Raw genomic sequence first — 24,299 nt, forward strand, 5'->3', positions numbered from 1 at the left:
CAGTATTTAATATTTGCAAATATATTTAGTCTGTAGATCACAAAAATGTAGAAACCCATATTGCTTAAAAGGCTATTACTACTTAGTGATATTTGAAATCTAGTGAAAGGCTTGGCAGGTGATTTGGCTTATTAAGTAACTTCAGAGAAATCCTATTATAACACGGGTATTAGGATATGAGATTAATACCTGATTATGGGCTAAATCATTTCATGCCCAGTTTTTAGCAGTTTCTCTGCTTTGTGGTCTGTGACTTGACTAGTAATATACCCATGTTTTAATTTTTCAGCAGGACTCTACTGTATTTAAAGTTACTACTGTACCTAACAGTGGTTTATGTACTTGTACTCCAGGGAAGTTGCAATGTCTTTGACTTGCAAACCAGTCTGTGTTGGTCTGGTTAACCTGGAATGAATTCCTTGACCTCTTCACTGAGTAGTCTGATAGACCCTGCTATGTTGTAGTTAATGCTTGCTCATCATAGTTCACATTTTGAACCAGTATTCCCATGGAGATGCCTCACAGTGTCCGATCCCCACCACAGCAACTGTAGTTTGACATATTGAGCTACGAGTTATTTCTCAGTGGATTAGTGACATGATCAGAACCCAGCTTTTGGCGAGTAATCAGGAAGTGGCTTAGTGGGAATAGTGTCATTCCACTATCAACTGAATTCTCAGGGCTGGCCACTCTTTGGTTTATCCCTGGTTGGCTTCCTTTTCCATTCTCTCCAGTGTTTATTCTACTCTCCTCAAATCTCCTATTTTTTTACTCTCAGCTCATGATGTTATGCCTACTTCACAGAAATCACCATCGTCATCATACAGGCCTTCAAACTGAGTTAATCCTGCTTCCTGGTGCCTGACCTATATGTATGTCTATGTACACTCCTTTTACCTAGGCTCTAGATTCTGTCGCCTCCTGTGGCCAGGGACCACCTTCTATCAAAAGGATCCCCTCTTACATGGTCAACCTCTGACTCCTTTGACAGAGTAACCATTCTTTCCCTCCTTTGTAGCTGCTTCGCCTCCTTGGTCCCCCCCCTTCTTGGAGGTCCTCCTTGTCCACTGAGTGGCCTGGGCCACATGACTGGACTTTTTTTTTCCTCTCTCATCTCCTGCATCCAGCCTGGGCCTGTTCCTGTGACTCTCCGGGTAGCTCTCAATTCTGTTTACTTTTTCTCTTTGACTACTTCTACTTAAAGCCACCAACATTTCTCCACTAATCACTGTAGCCACCTCCTGTCAGCTACATCTTCTCTTCTGTTCATTCCATGCTAGCCAGGGAAATCTTGTAAATAGGCAGGTTTGATCATGGCATCCTTGTTTTTGTTTAGGAGCCTTTAAGGACATGGCTTTGGTGTGACGAGAATATCTCAAAGTAATCATGTGCTCCAACTTCCCTCTCCAGCCTTGTTTCCCACTCATCCTCACGGTTGCCAGTTCTTATGCCCACTCCTTCCTGGTCTCCCACCTCCTTGCCCACCTGACTTCTGCTGATACTTTGCAATTAAGATGGGGCAGACTTCCTACTCTCCCTTTGTTCCCACTTCTTTGGCATAGCACCAGGACCCACTGCAGGACATATCCTCCTAGACTGGAGTGTCCAATTGACCTGTCTCAATTCCCCCACTAGACAGTAAGCTCCTTGAAGGCAGGAGCCATGCCATGCTTTCTCTTGTGCCTACTTCAGCTTTAAGGGAATGGTTGACGGACATATCCTTATGAATAAGTGCAGACCTAAAAGGGTAGAGGACCCATGATGATGAAAAAAGAGAAGGTGCAGGAGCATGCATAAGCTGATAAAAAGGCACAAATTGCATTGTTGACAGAGTTCCGTGTGATTGTATTTCTTCTCCCTTACCCTCATTTTGAAAATTAATGAGTTAAAGTAATTCTTAGGACATGAAACAAAACTAAAGACTTTACTTATTAGATCAACACACACTTTTCCAAACAAGAAACAGCTGTCACACTCTGTTATACTTGTTACTCTTTAGGCAATTATAGACCAGTTCTTTAACAATCAGAATATTAAACTCCATGTGTGTTTCTGTGTGTTTAAGATACTATCTATAAAGTGTAAAATGAACCTGCATTATATATTGCTATTATAATCTGGGTGAAAAGCCAAAAAAAGTAATAATGATCAGTGTGATTCTGACCTGTTCATAACACATAATCTTGTATTTGATTTGAGTAGATATAAAAACAGATCTCTGAACATTTCAATTCATTTACTGATATGTTTCAAGTTCCTAGCAATGGCTTAAAACGTATTCTGCCAATAAAAAAAGACTATCTTCCCAACCAGTCTATATACACAGACGACTTATTTTTCTTCTGTTTTTATTTTTGAATTGAGTACATATCCTCCAGAAGTTTGAAAGATAATCTGAAATGGAAAAGTCACATGATGGCTGAGAAGATTTGTTCCTAAATCAGCAGTGGGTTATATTAGCTTTGAACTAATGGGGTATTTAGTATGAATTATTTATGGAGGCATGTTGTTTTGCATCGTGGTTATATAAACTGTGTCTTAGTTACATTTAAACAAATGTATTAAAATAAGGGCTTAGTCTGCTATTCTCTAAGTACACTGAATGAATATTTTGAGATGAACTAGAAAACTCACAAAATCTTTCTTTGGCAGGGCAAATATATGGATATTGAATTTGACTTTAAAGGCGATCCACTAGGAGGAGTAATAAGTAACTGTGAGTATTTTTCTTGAGTCCTTGTAAAGAAGTTCAGAATACTAAAACATATATTTATAGTAGAATAGTTTAGATACTTGTGTCTTTGAGGCATAAGAATATGTTTCCTTGCTTTATATTTAGACTTTAAGCTTTGCATTTCAGATTGTTTTATAATATAATGTAATTTATAAATCTTTTTAAAGATAATTTAACATCTTTACCTTGGAAAAACTTTTTAGAAGTTTGCTAAATAAATATTTGCTCTACTGTTTTTTATATTCTATAGGTCTTTTTAAAATCCTATAGGTCTTTAAGGCAATCCAGTATGAAAAAAGATCCTCTAACGGTTATTTTCTTTAACAAAATGCTTATGATAAAAAAATATAAATAATTGGTTTTAAATTAATAACTTTTGGAGTAATATTTATTCAATAAAAGGAGTAGACCTGTACTTTAGTCTTATTTTGAGAAATGTTTCTTCTCTTCCAGTGTATTTAAGTGATCGGAATGTGATACACTTGTTAGGTAAAACAGTTTTTTTAACCTTCTTTAGACATGATTTGTGACTGCGGAAGTGAAATATTTTATGTGAAAAGTTAAAAAAAAACACAATCAGATGAGGTCTGCTCATACTAGCCCAGGTGCAGTTTTCTAAAGTGGGTGTATGAGTGCCACACGGGGTTTTCAGTGTCTCTTGTAAAAATGACAGTGCTGTCAGTGCTTTGGAGCTGTGGTGCCCACAGCACAACCCTGATGTCCCTGCTCCTCTTGACTCGTGGTTGATTAGTTTGGAAAATGTAAGATGATGACTCAGGGCTTTGTGCATCTCAGCCACAGTCTGGTTATCCTCTGAGTCCTCTGGGTTTTTTGAGGACCATAGAACTGAACCACCTCCTGCCCTTGACTGCCTCACCATCCCATGGTGCTATTGGGATTGTTAGAATGAAAAAATTTATGTTTAGACCTAAAAAAAAAAAAAAAAAAAAAGTTGACTGAAGTATCCAGAGTGTGCGCGTTTATTTTTCTTATAACAGTGGCATTTCGTCTTCAAAGGAAATGTTATGTTGAACCCCAAAGAAGGTACCGCGGTAAAATGAGACCTGATCTGGTTGAAGAGGAGATGGGTAGCCCAGAATCCCGGCATTCTCAGATGCCACTGAGATCTTCCTGACTAGCCCTAGCAGAAGAATGCCATTTGAAAATTATTATTTAGTAATTTGGTCAAACTATGCAGCCTATTTAAAAAAAAAAAAATTTAAATCATGATTCAGAGAGTAACCATCTAGGGCTAGAGGTTTCTCATCTTTAAAATGATAGGATTGAATTGGATGAATTCCATGGTTCTTCCCATTTCCAGCATTCTGTAGTTCTTAAATAATTTAATTTCTGGCTGGGCACAGTGGCTCATAATCCCAGCACTTTGGGAGGCTGAGGCAGGGGGATCACCTGAGCTCATCACTTTGAGACCAGCCTGGCCAACATGTGAAACCCCCCATCTCTACCAAAAATACAAAAAATTAGCCGGATGTGATGGCACATGCCTGTGGTCCCAGCTCAGGAGGTTGACTTAGGAAAATCACTTGAGCCTGGCAGCTGGAGGTTACAGTGAGCCAAGATTGAGCCACTGCGCTCCAACCTGGGTGACAGAGTGAGACCCCATCTCAAAAATAAATAAATAAATAAATAAGTTTCCATTTTAGTTTGCCCACCTACACACTTTTGTATGCCATGTGTTGGGATTGTCCATATTTATAAGAATGTTTAATTATTAGAGAAATGCCTTGAAGAGAAAGTTTTAATATGAATTGAAGTTGAATGGGATAGTGCTACTTAAGTTAAATGATTTCATACACAAAATATGGGAGTAAAAGTACTCATGCAAACCACATACGATGTAACCAAAGGCAAGTGATTATAACCCCTGCCAAACTTGTTAGGAAAACTCCTTTTACAATATATGGCATCTGATCAGAGCTATCCAGCTAGTGGTGTGCCTCAGTTTTAAGATCACCATTTTAAGGAATGATTAATATTTATTCTGAATGATATTCATGAGCCTTTAGTGCTTTCTTTTTACAAGACAAATTAGCTATAAAATTAATAAAACACTGTTTTTAAAAATGAGAGTAGGTTTACTATTGTTTTCATTACAGAACTTATAGCTGAACATTTTGGAATGATTTAATCTATTGCTCTTGAGGATTTTAGGAAAATAATTCAGGATGACTTTATTATTATAAGGATTAGAAAATAACTTTGATTTTAAATTTTGAAGTTTAAGTTCTAAGCACAAATGTCTTCTTGTCCCCTGATTCTTGCAGTATCCATGGAGAATAAATATTAAACACTCAGTTATTTTCCAATTAAGATTAATATATCTTCATGAATGGAGTTCATATGGTGTTTGTTACCATTTGTTCCCACAGTGAAATTATATTGAAATTTGTGGTAGTGAGAACACCCTGGTATTTAAGAGTATCCTTTGCTTTGGAGAGAAAAGGAATACATTAGTGGTAAGAGCAGGAAATTTCATCCTGTATAGAGAACTGACTCATAGGTGGTCACTGGGAGTTGCTGCCTTCTGGCAGAAGGGAGTTTAAAGCAATGGATAAACCAACTTGTGTTCTCTCCAAACTAAAGAAGCTAAAAGTTAGCTTCTTGTAGTGTAGAAAAGAAGACAAAATTTGCCATTTTGTAGGAAGTATATTTTGCCTCCTTTTCCAGCAGCTGCCTAGTGAAAGCATAGATTGTCATTGGCTAAAACTCTTACCTTGAAAAAGGCACAACATCCCTTGAGCCAATTGTGTACCCAGGAAGTGGAAAAGAAAGCCCAGTAACTTCTCTCTCTTTTTCTAAAAGAGACAAATTAAGTCTGGGACTCACTTGAAAACTACATATCCCTGAGGTTAGTGTCATTAAGAGAGGTATTAAAATAGAAGATGGTAAAACATTTGTTTCAATAGAGAAGATAAAATATAGAAGCACATCCAAATGTTTAGGTGATGTTAAATAATATTTCTCCTAGTTTGTTGTTTGGTCTGATAACATTTATGTTTTTGTATTTGGGGATTTTGCATCTAGTGTTACGAACTGGAAGCTTTTGGAAACTAGTTTTTAAAATTAACACCACAGGCATTTGGTGGCAGTTTAGACAGTGGAGAACATATGGTACAAGTCGCAAGGGATTCTGTCTTCTAGAAGAAGAATAGCACAGAGAAATATACGCTATGAAGAAACTATTATTTCAGATGTGCAGACACCTGAGCGAACTATGGTCTAGACAGGTCGTCTTGTTCACATTACCTTATCAAGAATCTAGTGTAATACCTGACACAGCAGGTGTGTAAGTGCAAATACGGGCAGGCTCTTTTTTCCTTGTCCATTATTTGGGGCATACCCGTGAGCCTACTTTTGCAACTCTTGTTGGTTTATCATGTGGTTTCCAGTGTCTAAACAAAAGACAGCAAATTACTTCATTCTCTGTGCCTCCATTTCTTCACTTTGAAATGAGAATGACAATAGGACCGATTGCATAGGTTGTCTTGAGGTATAAATTATGTATTAATATCTAAAGCACTTGTAATAGTGTTTGGTACATAGTGAGCACTCAATAAATATTTGCTTTTTTCACTATAGTTATTTGTTTATTGTCTCTAGCCTTTCACCAAATACATGCTGTATAAGGATAGAGCCTTAGTCTGGTTCATTACTGAGTGACCAGCAACTAAAATAGGGTCAAACATAGGCTGGGTGTCATGGCTCATGCCTGTAATCCCAGCACTTTGGGAGGCTGAGGCAGGCGGCGGATCACGAGGTCAGTAGTTCAAGACCAGCCTGACCAACATGGTGAAACCCCGTCTCTAATAAAAATACAAAAATTAGCTGGGTGTGGTGGCACACACCTGTAATCCCAGCCACTCGGGAGCCTGAGGCAGTAGAATCACTTCAACCTGGGAGGCGGAGTTTGCAGTGAGCTGAGATTGCACCACTGCATTCCAGCCTGGGTGACAGAGCAAGACTCCGTCTTAAAAAAATAAAAATAAAAATAATAATGTCGAACACCTTATATATATTTGTTGAATGAATTAATGATCACAAAAGTAATTATGTACAGTTGAGAGTTTTGTTGAGAAATAAAGCTTCTGCTTTATTGGAAAATTTTGTCTGAATATTCTGTGCTAATCATTTAAAAATACTTCTAAATGAATATTTTTCCTAAATCCCAGAAAGGCAAACAAAATTATTGGTAGTCAGAGTTCTCCTGTTACTGACTTTGTTCAGCTTGAAAACAAAAAATTCTGCTAATTATGAATGGAGGCAAATGCTGTGATTGGTCTATGTTCCAGTTACTCTTGCTGCACTGCCTGAGAACCCCCCGTCCCCTACAACCTCAAACTTAGTAGCAGAGTACAACAAGTTTGGGTGTTTCACAGTATTACAACTAGGTTCTGAGAGGAAAGTAACATCCTGGCAACCAGTGTTTCAAGAGGTTGAGGAGGAAGCCTGAAGTAGCCTGGGAAAGCATATGGCATGTCACTTCTGCTGTACTCTATGTAGTCACAGTGGGCACCAGCTTCAGTTTCAGGGGCAGGGACACAGATCATACCTCTCAACAGAAAGAGTGTCAAATAATTTGTAATCATTTTATTTAGACAGCCACTGTCTGATAGATTGTTTCCAGAAATGGCACAATAATTTCTCACCCTGTGTCGACAGCCTTGATTAGTCCCCTCTCTCATTGATTCAAAGCTTGACTGGGATATTTATTTTGTTCAATGGAACAATTAGCAAATACAGCACAACCAGATACTTGAGGATTGTTTGTGTATTGGAGTTTGTCCTCTCTTGCTGATCTTGGGAATTCACTATCACCATCAAGTGAATGAGCTTGGTTTAGTCTGCTGGATGAGGAGAGACACATGGAATGAACTGCTAGACATATGAGTGAGGACATCTTGGCCCAGACGGCTGCCAGCCAGTCGCCAGCAGACAACCAACCCATGAGCAATCCCAGCAGAGATGAGCCAAGCTGGCTCAGGCCAGAAATATCCAGCTGACGCCCACAATCATGAGCTAATAAATGGTATTGTTTTAAGCTGCTGAGTTTTGGGGTGATTTGTTATGCAGCAAAAACTAACTGATACAGGGGTGTGATTGATAATATATCCTTTCCCTCACCCAGTTTGGAAGCACTTGTAAAATAGGCACAAGAATCAAGCTGGAGAGGAAGTGGCTTTATTACTGTTAAAGGCAAGGTTGAGGAAAGTGGCTTTTGGTTTATCACCCAAGTAGATGTGTTAGTAGTGCTCTGGCACTTTGGTAGTGAGACAGTGATTGACAACACTAAGCAACTGCTGGCGTCTCCTTGTGTGCGTTGCCCCATCTGTCTTACAGCACTGAGGAGTAGAGCCAGATGTGTGCACAGTGTGGGGAACCCAGAGAGCTGAGCCCTCTGTGCATGGCCCTTTCCTTCTGCAAACCTCACTGCTCAGCAAAGTCTTTTTTTCTTGTCCTGGGGAGGACTGAGTAAGGGGCCAGCAGGCTGGGGGAGTTACTCTAAGGAGATCCTTCCACATGGAAACGTAAAGCAAAAGGAAATGGCCACCCTCCTCACAATGGAGATGGAGGATGGAACAGATTATTCTGGATTGCTTTGTTTTTTCACATTTCTTTTGAATTTACGACATAATTGGCTTATACCTTTATGTGCTGTCTATCGCGTGGCACATTGTTTAATCTGTGTGTGTGCTGCATTCATGCCATTTTGTATGGAACGTAGTTTTACTCTTTTAAATTGTTTGAGATTTACAGCTTTGTTCTTCCTTTTATATCATATAGTTGATTTTATTGATGGAAAATCATCAATAAAAGGCATGAAACTGCCTGTTAGAACACTTCCTAAAGGAATCTCTGATCAGTTTTCTGGGGATATATGTATTGAGGTGAAATAGAAGATTCCTTGTCTATGGGTCAGTTCTCAGTAGTGAGTGGGTATTCGTTAATAAAGTGTCTGTTTTTAATCTGCCTTTTTAGGGTCACAAATCAAAAACTAAGATAATACATTGCCTAATTTATAATACATACAAGGCTGGGCTTTTTTTTTTTTTTTTTTTTTTGAGTTTTGAGTTTTGAGTTTTAAAGCTCCTGAAGAAGACAGAAATAGTCAATCATTGGTTGTGGAGCATCTGTAGCAATACAACTGAAATTTCAAAAGCACAATGCTGTGACTTCGTAATGGGTGGCTTTATATGACAGTAGATGCTTTCTCTTTATCTCAATTTTACTTTGTTGTTCTTTTTACAAACATATGTTTATCATGAAAAAAAAGACTGTATTTATCATGAAATGAGACTATATACAAATACTGAAGAAACCAGGTGTTGAAATATATCTAAATTAACCTCAGATTAATGAATGAATTAATTTCTTCATTCATTAATTGGTGTTTATTAGGGTAGTAAATCAAGATAGTAAGGACCAGATATTTCATTAATTTTATTTCAGGATTGGGTCTAGAATTTTAGATTCAGGTACATTCATGAACAAACTTTCAATTATCTACCTTATGCACTGGCATATGCTTGTTGTTTAATATATCCTTTTGCTTTACTGAAGAGGCATAAATTCACGGAAAGAACCTAAATGCCGCTGAGATGCTTTTTTCATAATATTAGTCTTGGAGCAACTGGCGAGGAGGCACAGGGTCTCTGTGAGCAGTCAGTTTGAGTGATAGCCTTTCAGTCAAGCTTTCATTGTCTTTCTCACCTCACAAGACAAAGCTGATTTTTTCATAATTAGCCTTAATCAAGAATTTGGACCACTTCTTTTTACAGGAGAGGAGAGTATACATAAAATAATGAAGCTTTTATCATACTATCTAATCCTTTCTCTGTTACATCCCAAAGTATGTGATGTGATTTTTTTTTTCTTCCCGACCAATACATGTCTTTTTATTTATTTGCCAAAAAACTTCATCCTCTAGCAGGTGCAGTCTTAGACTATTTCTTTCACACCTTGTGCCTTGGGAGGCTGTCTCTGACATGCACAGGCACTTATACGTGTTGTGGACTAGCTGGTAATGGGTCGAACTAGGAAAGCCCCTACATAATGGCCAGGCTCCGTGTTGATATTCGGGTGGCGGCAGCGCAGTGGGGCAGGGGGGCAAGTTCTGATTCATTGTTTCTTTGTCCCTGCCCCCTTAACTTCCCCACTAGAGTGGCTTAATATGTTTATCTCTTTCCTTAAAATGGAAATTTATGCTAAATTTAATATAAACTTAAATTTGTATCTTGTGAGGAGGATGTAGCTGCATTAGAATATCTGGAATATCTCTTCTGTACTAAATATCCAGTGTCTAATAATAACCCTTCTTTACTAAGTCTTGTTAGCAGAGGCTCAATTGGTGGTGGTAGAAGTACCTAAGGCAGAAGAGAAGGCCATGCCAATGTTCTGCTTTGACTTAATTCAAGGGCACATTTAAGTAAATTAAAATGGTCAGATGGTGAATCCCTATAGTGAATTGAATTTATGTTCTCTACTTTGAGTAATTATTTGGTGTGGCTTCAAGCTGTTAGATTATGTTGGTGCATGCACATTTAGGGGAAGAAAACCAATAAGGAATGGTCTTAAGCATGAGTAAATTTGGGGGCAAACATTTTCCCTGATTGCTTTTCTACCTGGAAGCTTGTGACTTACGAGAAAAGTCATAAAGAAATTGAAATGGGAGGCTCTAGGGTAATAGAGTAAGCATTTTAAGTGGTAAAACCTTCAACTGCTTTGTAATAGAAGATTCCTCATCTTGTGTGATTGAGTTGCTTAGGCGAATTCATGTATTTATACAAAGTACAGCATTTCCAAGTGTTTAAGGACATTGCTTTTTTTTTTGGCTGGAAAATTATAAAGACTGTAAGCATGATACCTAGTTACCCAGGGCTTTGAATTCTGGCTGTATTGCTTACCAAGACTGGAATGCGAGCTTCATTTTCTCATTTGTAAAATAGGGATTATAAAACCAACCTCAGGGAAGGTGTTCAGGGTTGAATATGATAAAAAATGAAAAGCACTGAACGCATAGCGAAAGGTCAGGGAAAGTTCTCTTCCTATTTTCCCTTTGCGCCTTTCCTTTTAAACTCCCCTAGTATCATGTTTCACATTGGAATATGAGATTAATCACTGATCATATCAGTGTGTGCAGTTTACGAAGTACACTTGGCCAGCATTCCTTTTCACATCGTGCACAAGTGAATATTATTCTTGAACTTGGTGGTTGTTATCTGCTGAATCTTACAGCCATTGCCATTTCTACACTCTGCAATGTCTATGAGCATTTATTCAAAAGGTGCCAAACATTAGACTGGCCAGTGTGTTGCTGTTGCACAGTGTAGTGTTGTCACGGGCTTTTTGAAGGTGTTATTTTGTGTCTTGACCTACTGCAGTTTGCTTTTGTAATGTGATTGTGGAAGTGCTGCCAAACAATCGCTTGTCATCATTATAATGTGCCACTGTAAGGTGAGAGGACAGCAGCTCACCTCGTCCTCACTCACAGGAGCCTTGGCATCTCACTGTGAAGAGAGCTGCTGCTGTTTGTTTGGGTGGCAAGAGCAGCCAGGAACATGTGTGACTTTTGTAGACCAAGTGGAAGGTCATCACGTGTCCAGCTGGTGCTAAACTTCTTCCTAAATCGCTGGCACATAGTGCGTTAGCAGTAGATGACCTGTTTGAAGGAATTTGTGCATGAATGGATGAAGTCAAATGTAGCATTTGTTTATATTTTTTATGTAATCAAGCCACTTTCTTCTAAACTTGAGGAATTTCCTATAAAAATTAGCTTTTCAATGAAGAATCTGCCCATGCCCTGTGGATTTTTTCTTCTAAAACTGTTACAGGATCCCACAGAAGCTCAGTCACATGATAAGTAAAATCTTACTGCATGTTTAACATTACTTATTTAGTCTATCTTGTGCTTTGCATGTCAGTTTTTACTTATTAATTGACTGAAACATTCCATTTTTTAGAGATGGTAACTATTACACAATCCTTTTTTCCCTAAGTTATATCCCACTTGTACTTTTCAACCTTTGGGGCTTTTTTTTTTTTTCATGTTTTCTAAATATGAAGGCTTCATTATTTTCCATCTATGATTTGAGGACATTGGCAGTCTTCCAAGTCATATGAGAGCTGGAGAACATGAAAAATCTGCAGCATCCTGCACCTAATAATTTTTGTACTTACATATTTTTGTTCTTTTTCAGTTGGCTTAATTTTATGTTTTCTTATGCTGCATCTCTTTATTCTTACAATCTTAGGTATTTGAAGCACCCTAGGACTTCTCATTCATCAAATATATACCCTTTCACTCTATCTAAACTCCTCCGCAAATGCTGGTGTAGGTTCCAGAAATACAAATTAAAAAGTGTAATGATCGTTCCTAGATTAAATGGCACATAATTCTCTCCCTTACCAAGCATTATCATGATGTTTTAGATTGCAGCCTGATTGGGGGGACGTGAAATTTGTGTGTTCTCTAGAATTAGTGCTCAGTAATGACATTACTAATTTGGAATTTTGTAGTTGAAGTTTGCCTTTGCCCACAGCCTTTTGTATCACTATTCAGTGATAAGCAGGGCTCCAGGCAAGAATATCCTCTTCATCCCTCCCTTCCTTCCTCCTTCCCCATTTGAAAATTTGGGAAGACCTCAGATTTATGGGTTGAAAAATTATCTGGGGTCAATGAAAATATAATATCAAATAACACCAAATTCCATTCAATGAGAACCATCTTTCTCTAAGACTTCAAGATATCCACAAACTCTACGTTGCTTCTCCCAGGTAGTGGGGCATATGGGTGCAAGAGTCCTGATTTCAAATCCTAGTTCCACAAGTTACCAACTGAGTTATGTAAACTCCTGGACCATCAGTGTTTTCAGCTGTAGAATGATACCTTATAAAAGGGTCGGGAGGATTCAGTGAGATACCATCTGTAAAACACTTAGCACATAAGATCTCAAAGTGTTAACTAATTTTTTATTATAATTACTAGGTAGACTCATAATTGAATGGCTGTATTTCATTGCTTACATTCGTAATGTCACATTTTCAGAAATTTAATGTCATCATAAAAAACCAAGAGCATTTATTAGTATAAATATGGTATTATCTTTAATCAGTGTTTTGAATGTAACTTACTTATATATTCATTATTTAAAAAGAGCATGACCTGTGTAATTTGGTGATTTTCATTAGAGTTGTGCTTCTTCCTGAAGCTAGAACTGAAAATATATCTTCCTTTATTATTTCATTTTATTAATGCAGAATAGAAAGTGAAAAAGAAAGTGAGAAGGAAAAAAAGCATGGTGGATTTGAAAGTGAAACAAATGCCATACTATGATTTAACTCTTCTCTTTAGATCTTTTAGAGAAATCTCGGGTTGTTAAACAGCCAAGAGGTGAAAGAAACTTCCATGTGTTCTATCAACTGCTCTCTGGTGCCTCTGAAGAGCTGCTCAGTAAGTCTCTGTTTCTATGTGTTGTTGTTGTTGTTGTTGTTGTTGGAGCTGGGAGTCTCACTGTGTTGCCCAGGCAGGTCTCTAATTCCTGAGCTGAAGCGATTCTCCTGCCTTAGCCTCCCAGAGTGCTAGGATTACAGGCATGAGCACTGTGCCTGAATTGTTTCTGTGTTTTAATTTTCAGTGTCACAGCACTTTCTGAAGCATTCTCTTTAAAATATATTCCATATGCTTTGCCCCTTCCTTCTTGAAGTGAAGAACATGGTGTGTTTGCTTCTACCACACCCCAGGGTTTGTGTAATATTCTTGTACCTCACCAGATACTGTGCCATACGTCTCCGATGTGTTGAGGACTGTGCAGATGATTCAGTCAACTCAAGTGGGATTTCAGCAGCTAGAACTACCTCAGTCTGGACTTGGCTAAAGCTGATTGTTAGGGGAGGGACTAATCATACATTTAAAAAATAAAATGGAAGAATATGATTTTTCTATTTGGGGAGAGAAAATTATCAGGGTTCTAATTAAATGAGTACAATTCTATAAAAACAAATTGCTAGGTGAATATTTAAAAATAGTGGGGAAGACATTTTGCAGTTGATACAAGAGATAAAAATCTGATCTTTGGAATTTTAGAGAATTAACGTAATTCCACAAAGATGCTATCTAATAGCCAATAGCTAATGGTGAAAAGTAGTGAACGAATAGTTCAAAGAAGAGCTATGAAAAGTCAACACCACTTAGGAAAAGTCATCTTCACTGATAATCAACAAATGCAGATTAAAACAGCCCTGAAGTATCTACTATATTATTATATATGTAGATATAGAGTATATATACATATACTACATATAGTATAATATATGTAGAAGTATCCACATATATTAGCAAAAGTTATTAAGGATCAAGCTAGCAGGGTTGTCACTGATCTGCTTGGAGCTTGTGGTATACTCATCTGCGTAGAGCTGTGGGTGTTACTTCAAAGCAAGGACCTCTTATAATCAGAGCCTGCCATCCAGTCACACCACTTTTTAGACTATATTCCAACAAAATAATTCAGATGAATCCAAAAACCAATTGGTATGAAGACATTAATGACTGCTCTATATTTATTATTATAAACTAGAGAAAACCCAAATATCCAATGGTGAGGGAATCACCAGGCAGACCACGTATGTTATAATGAAATAATACATTGAATTACCAGGCAGACCTCATGTTATAATTAAATAATACATTGAAGGTATTTTTTATTATAAAAACTCTGGAAAGAGACTTATCTAGATAAGTATAAAACAGAGTTTGTGCTATCACAATGATAAAAGTCATTTTAAGAATATGCTGTTCCTGATATTTGGGTATAATTTTTGTTCTTTTGATTCAATACTTAATATAAAAGCCATTTTACCAATGTGAACAAGATATCAAAGGGAATGAGATATTAAAGATGGGATTTATTGAAGCAACTTAACAACTTGTGTCTTTGATTCAATAGATAAACTTAAGCTTGAGAGGGATTTCAGCAGGTATAACTACCTGAGTCTGGATTCAGCCAAAGTGAACGGAGTGGATGATGCAGCAAATTTTAGAACCGTGCGGGTAAGATGTAGTACTTTCATCAAGCTTTAAATTGCATACCACTGCATTGCTCAGCGGGAGCTGGTAGCAATTCTGAGTTTTCTTTAAAGTGTAGCTCATTCTCCCTAAGGTTTTAGAATTATACAAGAATTCTATTTTTGTTACTTCGATTTTTTTACTATTTCAAAAATCACACAAGATTGTGAAGGCCATGCTTTTATTAGAGCATGTGATTTTACCATTTATCATAAGGAGCTTTCTTATTCTATTATCCTGGGGTTTGACTCCTTTAAGGTTATTTTTAAATTCCAAATATTTTTATGGCAAAAGTTCATTTCCAACTGCCCTTGGATCATGTTAAATCAAAACTATTTTTGAGACAGAAAAAAAATCTTGTTTTTATATAGTTTTAGAAACTCATATATAAACCAGGATGATTAGCATTCCACATTCATTAGAAAAGATGATTTTAAATAACACTATACTCTGTTTTCTGTCTTAATGTGTGATACACTTGACATGATATGGTAACTGGGATTTACTTGCAAGTGAGACAGCTGTGGTGATGGGGAAAGGGGACAGTAGGATGAATTATAGATAAAACAAAATTGGCATCCGTTAATTGTTGAGGGTGAGTTAAAGGACATGCGGGTTATTTCCCTGCTCTCTCTACTTTTGTATATGTTTGACAACAGTAACAAAAACTTACATTACTCTCATTGCTATGTAGCCTAGTCATTTTTAAAAAGCCAGCTGTTCTCAAAAAGAAAGTATCTCTTAGAGTATGTCATTTTAAAAAACTGTATAAACATCTTCATATGGAAGCAATAGTCTGTTGATCCCTGGACATGATTTTGTTTAAACCTTGAGTCTAAGACTGGTTTTAGAACCACTTTGCCTGGCACATAATTAGCACTCCATAAAAATTTATGAATGAACAGATGCCTCCTGTTACCCAGTATCTTGGGCTGGGCTCTTCACCTTTGCAAACCACAGTTTTTCTGATATGTAAAATGAATGAGGAGCTTTTCTTTGTATGGAGTTGTGCAAGTTGGTTTTGTTTCTAGTAGCAAAACCTCAGTGTAAAAAAAACAACATACATACAAACTGAGCTGCTGTGGTTGAAGTGGAAGTAGGGACCCAAGGCTCTGCTCCCAGCCTTCTGTTTCTTCTGTCTTCCTCTTTATGTGCCCTGCAACCCCCGCCACAGCACCAGAGGTACCCCCAGGGTTCCTCGAATCACAGTTGGAAACCACTGAAGATATAGCTTTGTCTTTTATGGGTTTTTTCCCCCAGAAATAAATCTGTAATGTGATTCATTAAAAAAGAAAAGAAAAGAACTACAGAAAAAAAAAATTGCTTTTTTTTTTCTCTCCCCAGAATGCCATGCAGATTGTGGGCTTTATGGATCATGAAGCTGAGTCTGTCTTGGCGGTGGTGGCAGCGGTGTTGAAACTGGGGAACATTGAGTTCAAGCCCGAATCTCGAGTGAATGGTCTAGATGAAAGCAAAATCAAAGATAAAAATGGTACATCCGTGGAGAATCAACTTTGTTTGTTTAGGAAACTTGCTTTGAACTTCCCCCCAGTTTTTAATGTAGAAAGTAAAATTTTTGCTTTGCATTGGTTTGAGAAAGCTTTCTAATGAAACTGAGCAGAAATAGAACTGTGGCTAAGCCTTGTTTTTTGATATATATATTTTATACGATCTGTTTGATTATGATTTAGAAAGAACATCCTAAGCCCTCAAAATTATTATTAGCAGCACGTGTACAGTCACTTTTTGTGTCCATCCCCCGCCTTCCCACAGAGTTAAAAGAAATTTGTGAATTGACTGGCATTGATCAATCAGTTCTAGAACGAGCATTCAGTTTCCGAACAGTTGAGGCCAAACAGGAGAAAGTTTCAACTACACTGAATGTGGCTCAGGTGGGTGAAACATAATGTACAGAAGAAAGTTTCTTAAAAGTCTGTGCTATTTTCATATAAGTATAAACAAAGATTTTAGTTTACAGGCTGTTATCTGAATCGTTGTACTATGTTCTAGGCATTGGGAACAGAGCAGTAAACTAAACAGATAAGGATCCCTGCCCTCATGGAGGTTAAAATTCTGGTAGAGGGAATTAGATAATAATCAGTAGACATAAGAAATAAGTGCTGTAGCAAACTAGCCCGTGGTATGATCAGTGAACTGAGAGCAACAGTAGAGCAGAATAGGGGAGCTCCCTGGGGCAGGGAAGGAGACTCAAGTGAGGTGGGAAATGACTGGAGGGTTTTGAGCAGAACAGTGGCATGACTGCCTTGTATTTCAAAGGGTCACTCTGGCTGTGATGTGGAGAGCAGAGGGTCGGGAAAAAAGGAGTGAAAGCTAGGGACCTTCGAGGAGATGTGCACTAACCCAGAGATGATCGTGGCTTGAACCAGGTAGTTGCAGTGGAGTCAGTGAGAAGTGGTCACATTGTGGATATTATTAGAGGGTAGAGGCTACAGGACTTGCTGGTGCTAGCTGGTTTAAGAGAAAGAGAACAATCAAGGGTGATTTAATGGTTTTAGCCCAAGCAGCTGGAAACATGGAGTTGTCATTTACTGATTTGGAAAAGACAGCGGGAGAAGCCAAATTGGCCTCCCTGCCTTACTTCTTGAACCCCCTCTACCCTTGTTATTGGGGCCAGTGAAGTCTTTAGTCTTTGTAAGACACAAATCTGAGCTGCTGCCTTCTCTCCTTTTGCTTCAAGTTAAGTGGGTGGGTGTTTGGATGGTTGCATGCCTGTATACATGCATGTATATCCAGGCAGCTTCTGCAGCCCCTTTCACTAAAACCCTTTGTGCTATGGCTTACACATTTTACCACCAGTCAATGACTCAGGCTAGAATTAAATTACTAACTTAGGACTTCTACTCAGGCCCACTTTGTCCAACTGTATTCTTGTTGTCTCATCCTCATAACTATCCATAAAGCCCTCATAAATAGTAGGGTGGAGCCAGGCTTGCTCTCTGTTGCTGAACCAGCCTTTCCTACTATAATCCAAGAATGCCTTTGTGTCCTTAGCTTTCAACATTGATATCTTATTTTAGGTGAGTTATTTTGGCTGTGGCAAATACCATAACTTTATATATATGGAAATTTGGTTTGTAGCAATCCTTTCCTAGCTATAGCCATTGCCTGTCCTTCCTCCTAAATTACTGCTTCTGCTGTCATATCTGTCCAAGTCATTCTCACTAATTCACAGTCAGATACGAAGTAACTTACTTAATCAAGGAAATGCTGCTGAGAGCCTGTACAGCACAAGCCCACACATAGGCCCTGAGTAGGGAAGTAAGAGGTTAGGGAAGACCCCATGGAGACGATCAAAGGATTTAGATGTGTGAAGTGTGGCTGAAAGGGCATATCAAAAAGAAAACATTGAGAAAAGCCAGATTTGGGGTACATATCAGAAGAAGGATTAATCAAGCTTGGCTATAGCTGTAGATATGTAAAGAGGATTCAGAGCAATGTGCCTGGAAAGGTGAAGTCTGCAGTCAGAGCGGCAAATCTGCACCAGTAGTTCTTAAACTTGAACGTGCATCAAAATCACCTGGTGGACTGACTGACTAAACATGGTTTGCAGACCTCACCCCCAGTGTTTGATTCAGTGGGTCTGGGGTAGGACCGAGGAATTTGCATTTCTAATGAATTCAAAGGTGACACTGCTGCTGCTGCTGCTGCTGCTGCTGCTGCTGCTGGTCCAGGATCACATTTTGAGAGCCACTGAGTTTGGACGTTTTCAATAGCCAGAGTGGGAATTGTTAAGTCTGTAAGGAAGCCATGAAAAAGCCTGTATTGTTTAAGAAGGCCCTTTAGGAATATGTATATTTTGGGTCTTTTTAAAATTGTGTGTTTTACTCTTGCTTTTTTAATCATCCTGTATGGGAACCAGGCCCAGGTGCCTCTGACTTTTATAAGCTTATTTTAGTCACCTTACATCACTAAAGAAAACTTTCCACATTTTCTTAACCTTTGGCATAAAAGAATTTGGCTAGAGATCCTCAGCTATTCGGCTCCTTAGTCAACTGTTTTTTCTTTTTTTATTTTTAATGTAGTATTCAGAGTATCTGGTTCTACTGATCTATTGCCTGGGAGGTTTTGATTGCTGTGAGAAGTGATTTGTTTTATTAGCCTTTCCACATAGCTTCAATTCCTGGGCCTCAGCATCATCTTTATTGCCCCATGCCTCCTTTTCCCAAGGCATTTAGACCTTTCTCTAGATAGGAGGACTAATACTGAAATAATAGAAACTCAAGACAAGAGTTTTTCAGCTTCTCCTACATACTCTCTCCTTGGCTTCTGATGTCCTCTGAAATCTGATCCCACACAGCTTACCTCAGTTTATTCCTTGCTAATTCTCTCTTACCTGCTGCCTCTGCTCTGACCTGCCCATCACCCCCCATGTCATGCTCATTCCTTCTGCTCATCTAAATGCTCTACCTGATTGTGCCCTATCCTAGGAGACTTCTTTGATCAAATAGGCCTCCTGAGACACCCCCCACCCCTGTCAGAACCCCTTTTTTTTTTTTTGCAGTTTGGCACCTGTCCTCTGCTTGTTTCCTCTGTGTTAGTTTGATCTCCTTAGCTCCACTCTAAGCTCCTGGAGGGCGGGCCCCATGTCTGTGCATCTCTGAGTCTCCATCTTGCTTGTCACTTGCTGTCCTAGACCATGCCTGTTACTGGCCATGTCTGCAGCACATTCCACCTGGGCTTTTCCTCTGTGAGTTTCATGCAGCTGCAGAAGTGCATAGTGTGCTTTGAAACTGAGATGGTGAGTTAGTGCACTTTGAGTCTTCCCTCGTTTCTACCCCCATATTAGTGGTCCTTAAGTGGGAATAGACATTCCTTCCCTTACTGCTTTATAGGATAATGTTGTGGAGATTTGGTGGCATGAATCAGGCTCAGGAAGTCAGGGGTGGCACGTTGGCAGCCAGGTGGCAAATTGGCAGCTCCTAGGGCCGGGTAAAGCTCAATATTTTTAGTTGACTAAAGGGTAGTATTTTCTTTGGTTTTGTTTGTTTGCTCTTTAAATTTTGAATTTGAGTGCCTTTAGCCTGGAATGCATCCTCTAACCCCGATAGAGAGAGCCATCATTTCCTGTTCATTTCTATCACACAGTCCCTGGAAACATTTGAGTTTGAGACCCCTGGAATAAATATTGTTGAAGGAACCAAAGAAGATTAATATTGGCTGTGAATACACTTTAAAAAATATAAAGCAATTTATCAGAATAAATTGTCACTGTTAGTTCAGTTGCTTATTGAAATAGTGGCTTGTTGAAAGTAGATAGCATATAACTAAAAAAGCTGGACGACATTAAGATGAAAAAGGGCTCATTTACAAAAACATGGCGTTTTGAAATTATGTGGTGTTTTGAGATAACTTGAATTTATAAGAAGAAAAAGGAAAAGATTTGGAAATTATATAGGCTCATGAGGTAGTAGACGAAAAGGATACTTCAGAAATCAATATAAGTACATCTATAGACTAACTGTGTGCTAGGCATTATTCTAAGCACTTAAATTACCTATTTTAAGAAAGTAAAAACTAGAAGAAATGGTATTGGGGAAAGATGCATCTAAATTATATTTTGATTTCTCTGTTTTAGCATTTGACATGCATTTTCTACTATGGAAGCATTCCCTCACTTGTTTGTTTGTTTGTTTGTTTGTTGCCAACTCTTAGGTATATTCTCTAACCCTAATTGGAGTAGGGAGGGAGGTTTGGAATTAGCATGGAAATGTCAGATGAAGGGAAAAGGTGTTATCTTCAGCTGTGTTATGTTGCCAGGGAAATGAATCTGTTATTAAAGTTGTTACATTTTATTTAGGAAGAAATGTAGAGAAAGTATTCCCACATAATCTAACAAGTTGTGCTCTTTGTAAAATAAAAATATACTGGTTAATTTTAACAGTAATACCCCAATTTTTACTTACAAGCAGCAAAATACACACATACGGCCAGTATGTTGAAAATAGCAACAAAACCTCAAGCTTTTTCTCTCCCAAGGCCAGTTCCTTGTTAGGCTGCTGACACCCAATCTCCAGGCCTCCCCAGGATGCTGGTATTAAACATCTCATTAGTATTTACCTACTATATGCTCTGGGCACTTGGTACATTTAAGGGTGTTTAGATTCTTCTGTCCAAACCTGACTTTCTTCGTCCTTTGGATTCTAAGAGTCATAGAGATGCATATGTCTTCTGCCTCTTTGTCAAGTAGTTCTGAATAGCTTTACAAGTAGATAAGCATGTAAGAAGGGGTTTATGTTCATTCTATAACTTAAAAGAACTCATTGTGGAAGTTTTTTTAAATACTTAAGTGATCAGTGTGGCCAGGCATGGTGGCTCATGCCTCTCTAATCCCAGCACTTTGGGAGGCTGAGGGGTGGATCACCTGAGGCCAGGAGTTCGAGACCAGTCTGGCTAACAAGGCAAAACCCTGTCTCTACAAAAAACACAAAAATTAGCCGGGCGTGGTGGCACACACCTGTAGTCCCAGTTACTTGGGAGGCTGAGGCACGAAAATCCCTTGAACCCAAGAGGCAGAGGTTGCAGTGAGCTGAGATTGTGCTACTGCACTCCAGCCTGGGCAACAGAGTGAGATTCTGTCTCCAAAAAAATTTTAAAATAAAAAAAGATTGAGTGAAGAAAAAAAATTTACAGATTCCATCAGTCAAAGCCATTTTAATATATCTCCTTTGAATTTCCATTTCTGTGTATAAGAGTTTTTAAAAATAGTTGTTATCATATTAAGTAGACAGTTGTTTAATTTTCTCATTACACGAGCATTTCCATTTCATTACCTGATTTTCATAACCATCGCTCTCTGATGACTATGTAACATTACTCTCAGTGCACGTTTCTCTTACTACCCCCTATTGTTGGACGTCTAAATTGCGTCTGATTTTTCTCTGTTCCATAACATTGAAATAAGTATCTTTGTGGTGAAAGTTTTTGCAGTATTTAAAATTAGTTTCCTGGTTTGTGAAAAAGTGTAACTGTGTATAAACAATTTGCCTAATTCTCTTAAAGACTTGATTGTTTATGATACAATAACACTGGTTCTGCAAAGAAATGTGAAATAAAAGAGCTTTAAATATTTTTTAAAAGTATCTTTATGATTTTATTAAAAGTAAGCATTGTGGAATTGTGGGTGTTAAGTTTTGTTTGTTTGTTTTTTAATAGGCTTATTATGCCCGTGATGCTCTGGCTAAAAACCTCTACAGCAGGTTGTTTTCATGGTTGGTAAATCGAATCAATGAAAGCATTAAGGTACTGAATTTCTGTGAGCAAAATCAGTTGTAATAAGTGGTTTTCACAGTATAAACATTAAGCTGAAGAAAGTTTAAATTTATAATCAAATAATTGATTACCCCTTATAAAGATTATTCCTTAAAAAGAGTTTACCATGTATAAGATTGAAATTTGTCAGGGATTTTGTTTATTTTGTTTTGCCATGTGTGTTGCTTCTGACTGGTGAATAGTCTGATGGTCTTTGTGGAGTTACTCTGGGAGTCGGCATCCCAGGTTCTGGCCTGGCTCACCTGCTAACTAGTGGTACACACTTTGCTGAAAAGGTCACTGTACTTCACCAGGTCATAATCTAATCATTATTAAAATGAGGGTGTTGGACTAGGTGATTTTGAAAGGCACCACTAATGCCTTCTTTAAATATATCACCTATTATTAAAATTTCTAAGAGTTCTATATCAATGCCCCATCTCATAAATTTTTTAAAAAACAACTAAATTACAGTTATTTTCTTACTTAAGAAACATAATTAACTTGTAATATATATCTATGTTCCTTGGATGCTTGTAGTGTTATATTTCATGCCTTAATTAACCCTTTAATTTGAAACTTTTTTAAGGCACAAACAAAAGTGAGAAAGAAGGTCATGGGTGTTTTGGACATTTATGGCTTTGAGATTTTCGAGGTAAGATTTAAAATTTTTTTTGTAGTGTCTTTAGTAAAGTGGAATGGTTGGAAATTAAATCCTGTATTATGTAGACATTATAAGTAACTGTAACTTTGAATCTACAAATAATCCTTGTGTAGATGTAACACACTATCACTTTGAATCTACCAACAAATCTTTGTGTAGATGTAACAAAATTTGGTTGTGTATTCCCACGTGTGCCTGAGTGTGTGTGTGTGTGTGTGTGTGTGTTGTGTGTATGCTGAGAGCCAGCATTTTGGAGATAGTACTGCTTAAAAAGAACTTGTATTAGTATCTGACTTTTGAAATTGCGTATTTAAATTTCTAACTGTGAGGCTTCCAACAAGCTACATGAGTATGTCTGTGGCCATTTGTGTGTTGTTTAGAAAGTGCGGCAGGTTGGTGCCATAAAGAAAGCCACAGGAGGGCTGGACATAGGTTCTGGCCTTGCCAGGGCTGATCATTTCATCTGTGAGACTCAGAGAAAGAGAGTTTGGATTAGGTGATTTGTTGAGTCTCATTACTGTGATCTTATGATAATGAATTCTGCTGCAGAGGTTGAAATAATTTCTGCTGAAGCTCATGGTGAATTTTTTAAAATGATTCTATGCTTGTTACAGATTAAATATTTAAACCATTTGTGCTTGGTTAAGCAACACATATACCTAAAATTAGAATGATACAGAGAAGATGAGCATGGCCCCTGAAAAAAGTGATTTGGAAAATAAAATAAACGTTATGTACTTATGTTAGAATTTCCTTTTTGCCCCCTTGCTAACTTTGACATTTAGAAGGAGTTTTAAGGATCTATTAAAACATTTATTCTCACTTTTAGGAGTGGTATTTTAGTTTGGTTCAGGGAAATAAGAAGTAGATCGGGCTCCTCCTTTCTTAATTCTCCCCCACAAGTAAGATTTGTGAATTTCTTTAAGGAACCAGGCTCTGCCCAGAATGTTCCCAAAGAATTTACATGTTCTAAAAAATTAGGGTCACAGAATCTCAGAAAAAAACATCAGATCATTCCCTTCACCTAAACCAGACCTTGCTAGCGAATGCCTTTTTCTTAGTATGTTTTCCCTCAATCATATTCTATATTTAATAGCTAATGGTAAGTACCAATTGAGGTCCAACTGTATGTAAGCACTGTGGTAAGTGGTGTGTGTATGGTCTGATTTACTTTTCAAAACAGCCTCATGATGTAGCTGTTATTATTATGAATCCCATTTTACAGATGAGAAAGTAAAGCTCCTCAGGTCAACTAACTCTCCAGGGTTATACAGCTACTTAGTGGCAGACTCAGGACCTAAACTCCAGGCCCTTTTAATATTTTCATTTATTGCTTTTCTTTCTTACTAAGATTGAGACCAGGGGCACTTCCTCACCTTTCTTCCCAAAGTAACAGGTTCCCCAGTATCTGGAAGTAAGAAAAAAATAAATGTGGTAAGTCTCTGACTCCCCTATTTCTCCACCCTTGTCATCACTCCAAGCTCCTGGCCAGCATTGGGTGCCTTCCTAGATGGAAGTGTGTGTGCTGGTGGCTTCCCCATGGGGTCCCCAGA

General features: G+C 38.0%; 1 protein-coding gene and 1 non-coding gene across 12 annotated transcripts in view; both read left to right on the plus strand.

The window, feature by feature from the left end:
* Positions 1–24,299, plus strand: part of MYO1B (myosin IB) — a 178,165-nt gene that overhangs the window by 102,505 nt on the left and 51,361 nt on the right. For all 11 annotated transcript variants that reach the window (XM_063647753.1, XM_063647749.1, XM_063647756.1 and 8 more), the window contains exons 7-13: positions 2,653–2,716; positions 13,104–13,202; positions 14,695–14,798; positions 16,158–16,305; positions 16,587–16,705; positions 21,987–22,073; positions 22,672–22,737. In XM_063647753.1, coding sequence (XP_063503823.1) covers positions 2,653–2,716; positions 13,104–13,202; positions 14,695–14,798; positions 16,158–16,305; positions 16,587–16,705; positions 21,987–22,073; positions 22,672–22,737 — 687 coding nt within the window. The remainder of the gene's footprint in view (positions 1–2,652; positions 2,717–13,103; positions 13,203–14,694; positions 14,799–16,157; positions 16,306–16,586; positions 16,706–21,986; positions 22,074–22,671; positions 22,738–24,299) is intronic.
* On the plus strand, positions 23,381–23,488 carry LOC129032218 (U6 spliceosomal RNA). The gene has a single exon (XR_008501241.1). It is a non-coding gene; the product is annotated as a U6 spliceosomal RNA (small nuclear RNA).

Source organism: Pongo pygmaeus, chromosome 11 (assembly GCF_028885625.2).
Source record: "Pongo pygmaeus isolate AG05252 chromosome 11, NHGRI_mPonPyg2-v2.0_pri, whole genome shotgun sequence".
Classification (NCBI taxonomy): Eukaryota; Metazoa; Chordata; class Mammalia; order Primates; family Hominidae; genus Pongo; species Pongo pygmaeus.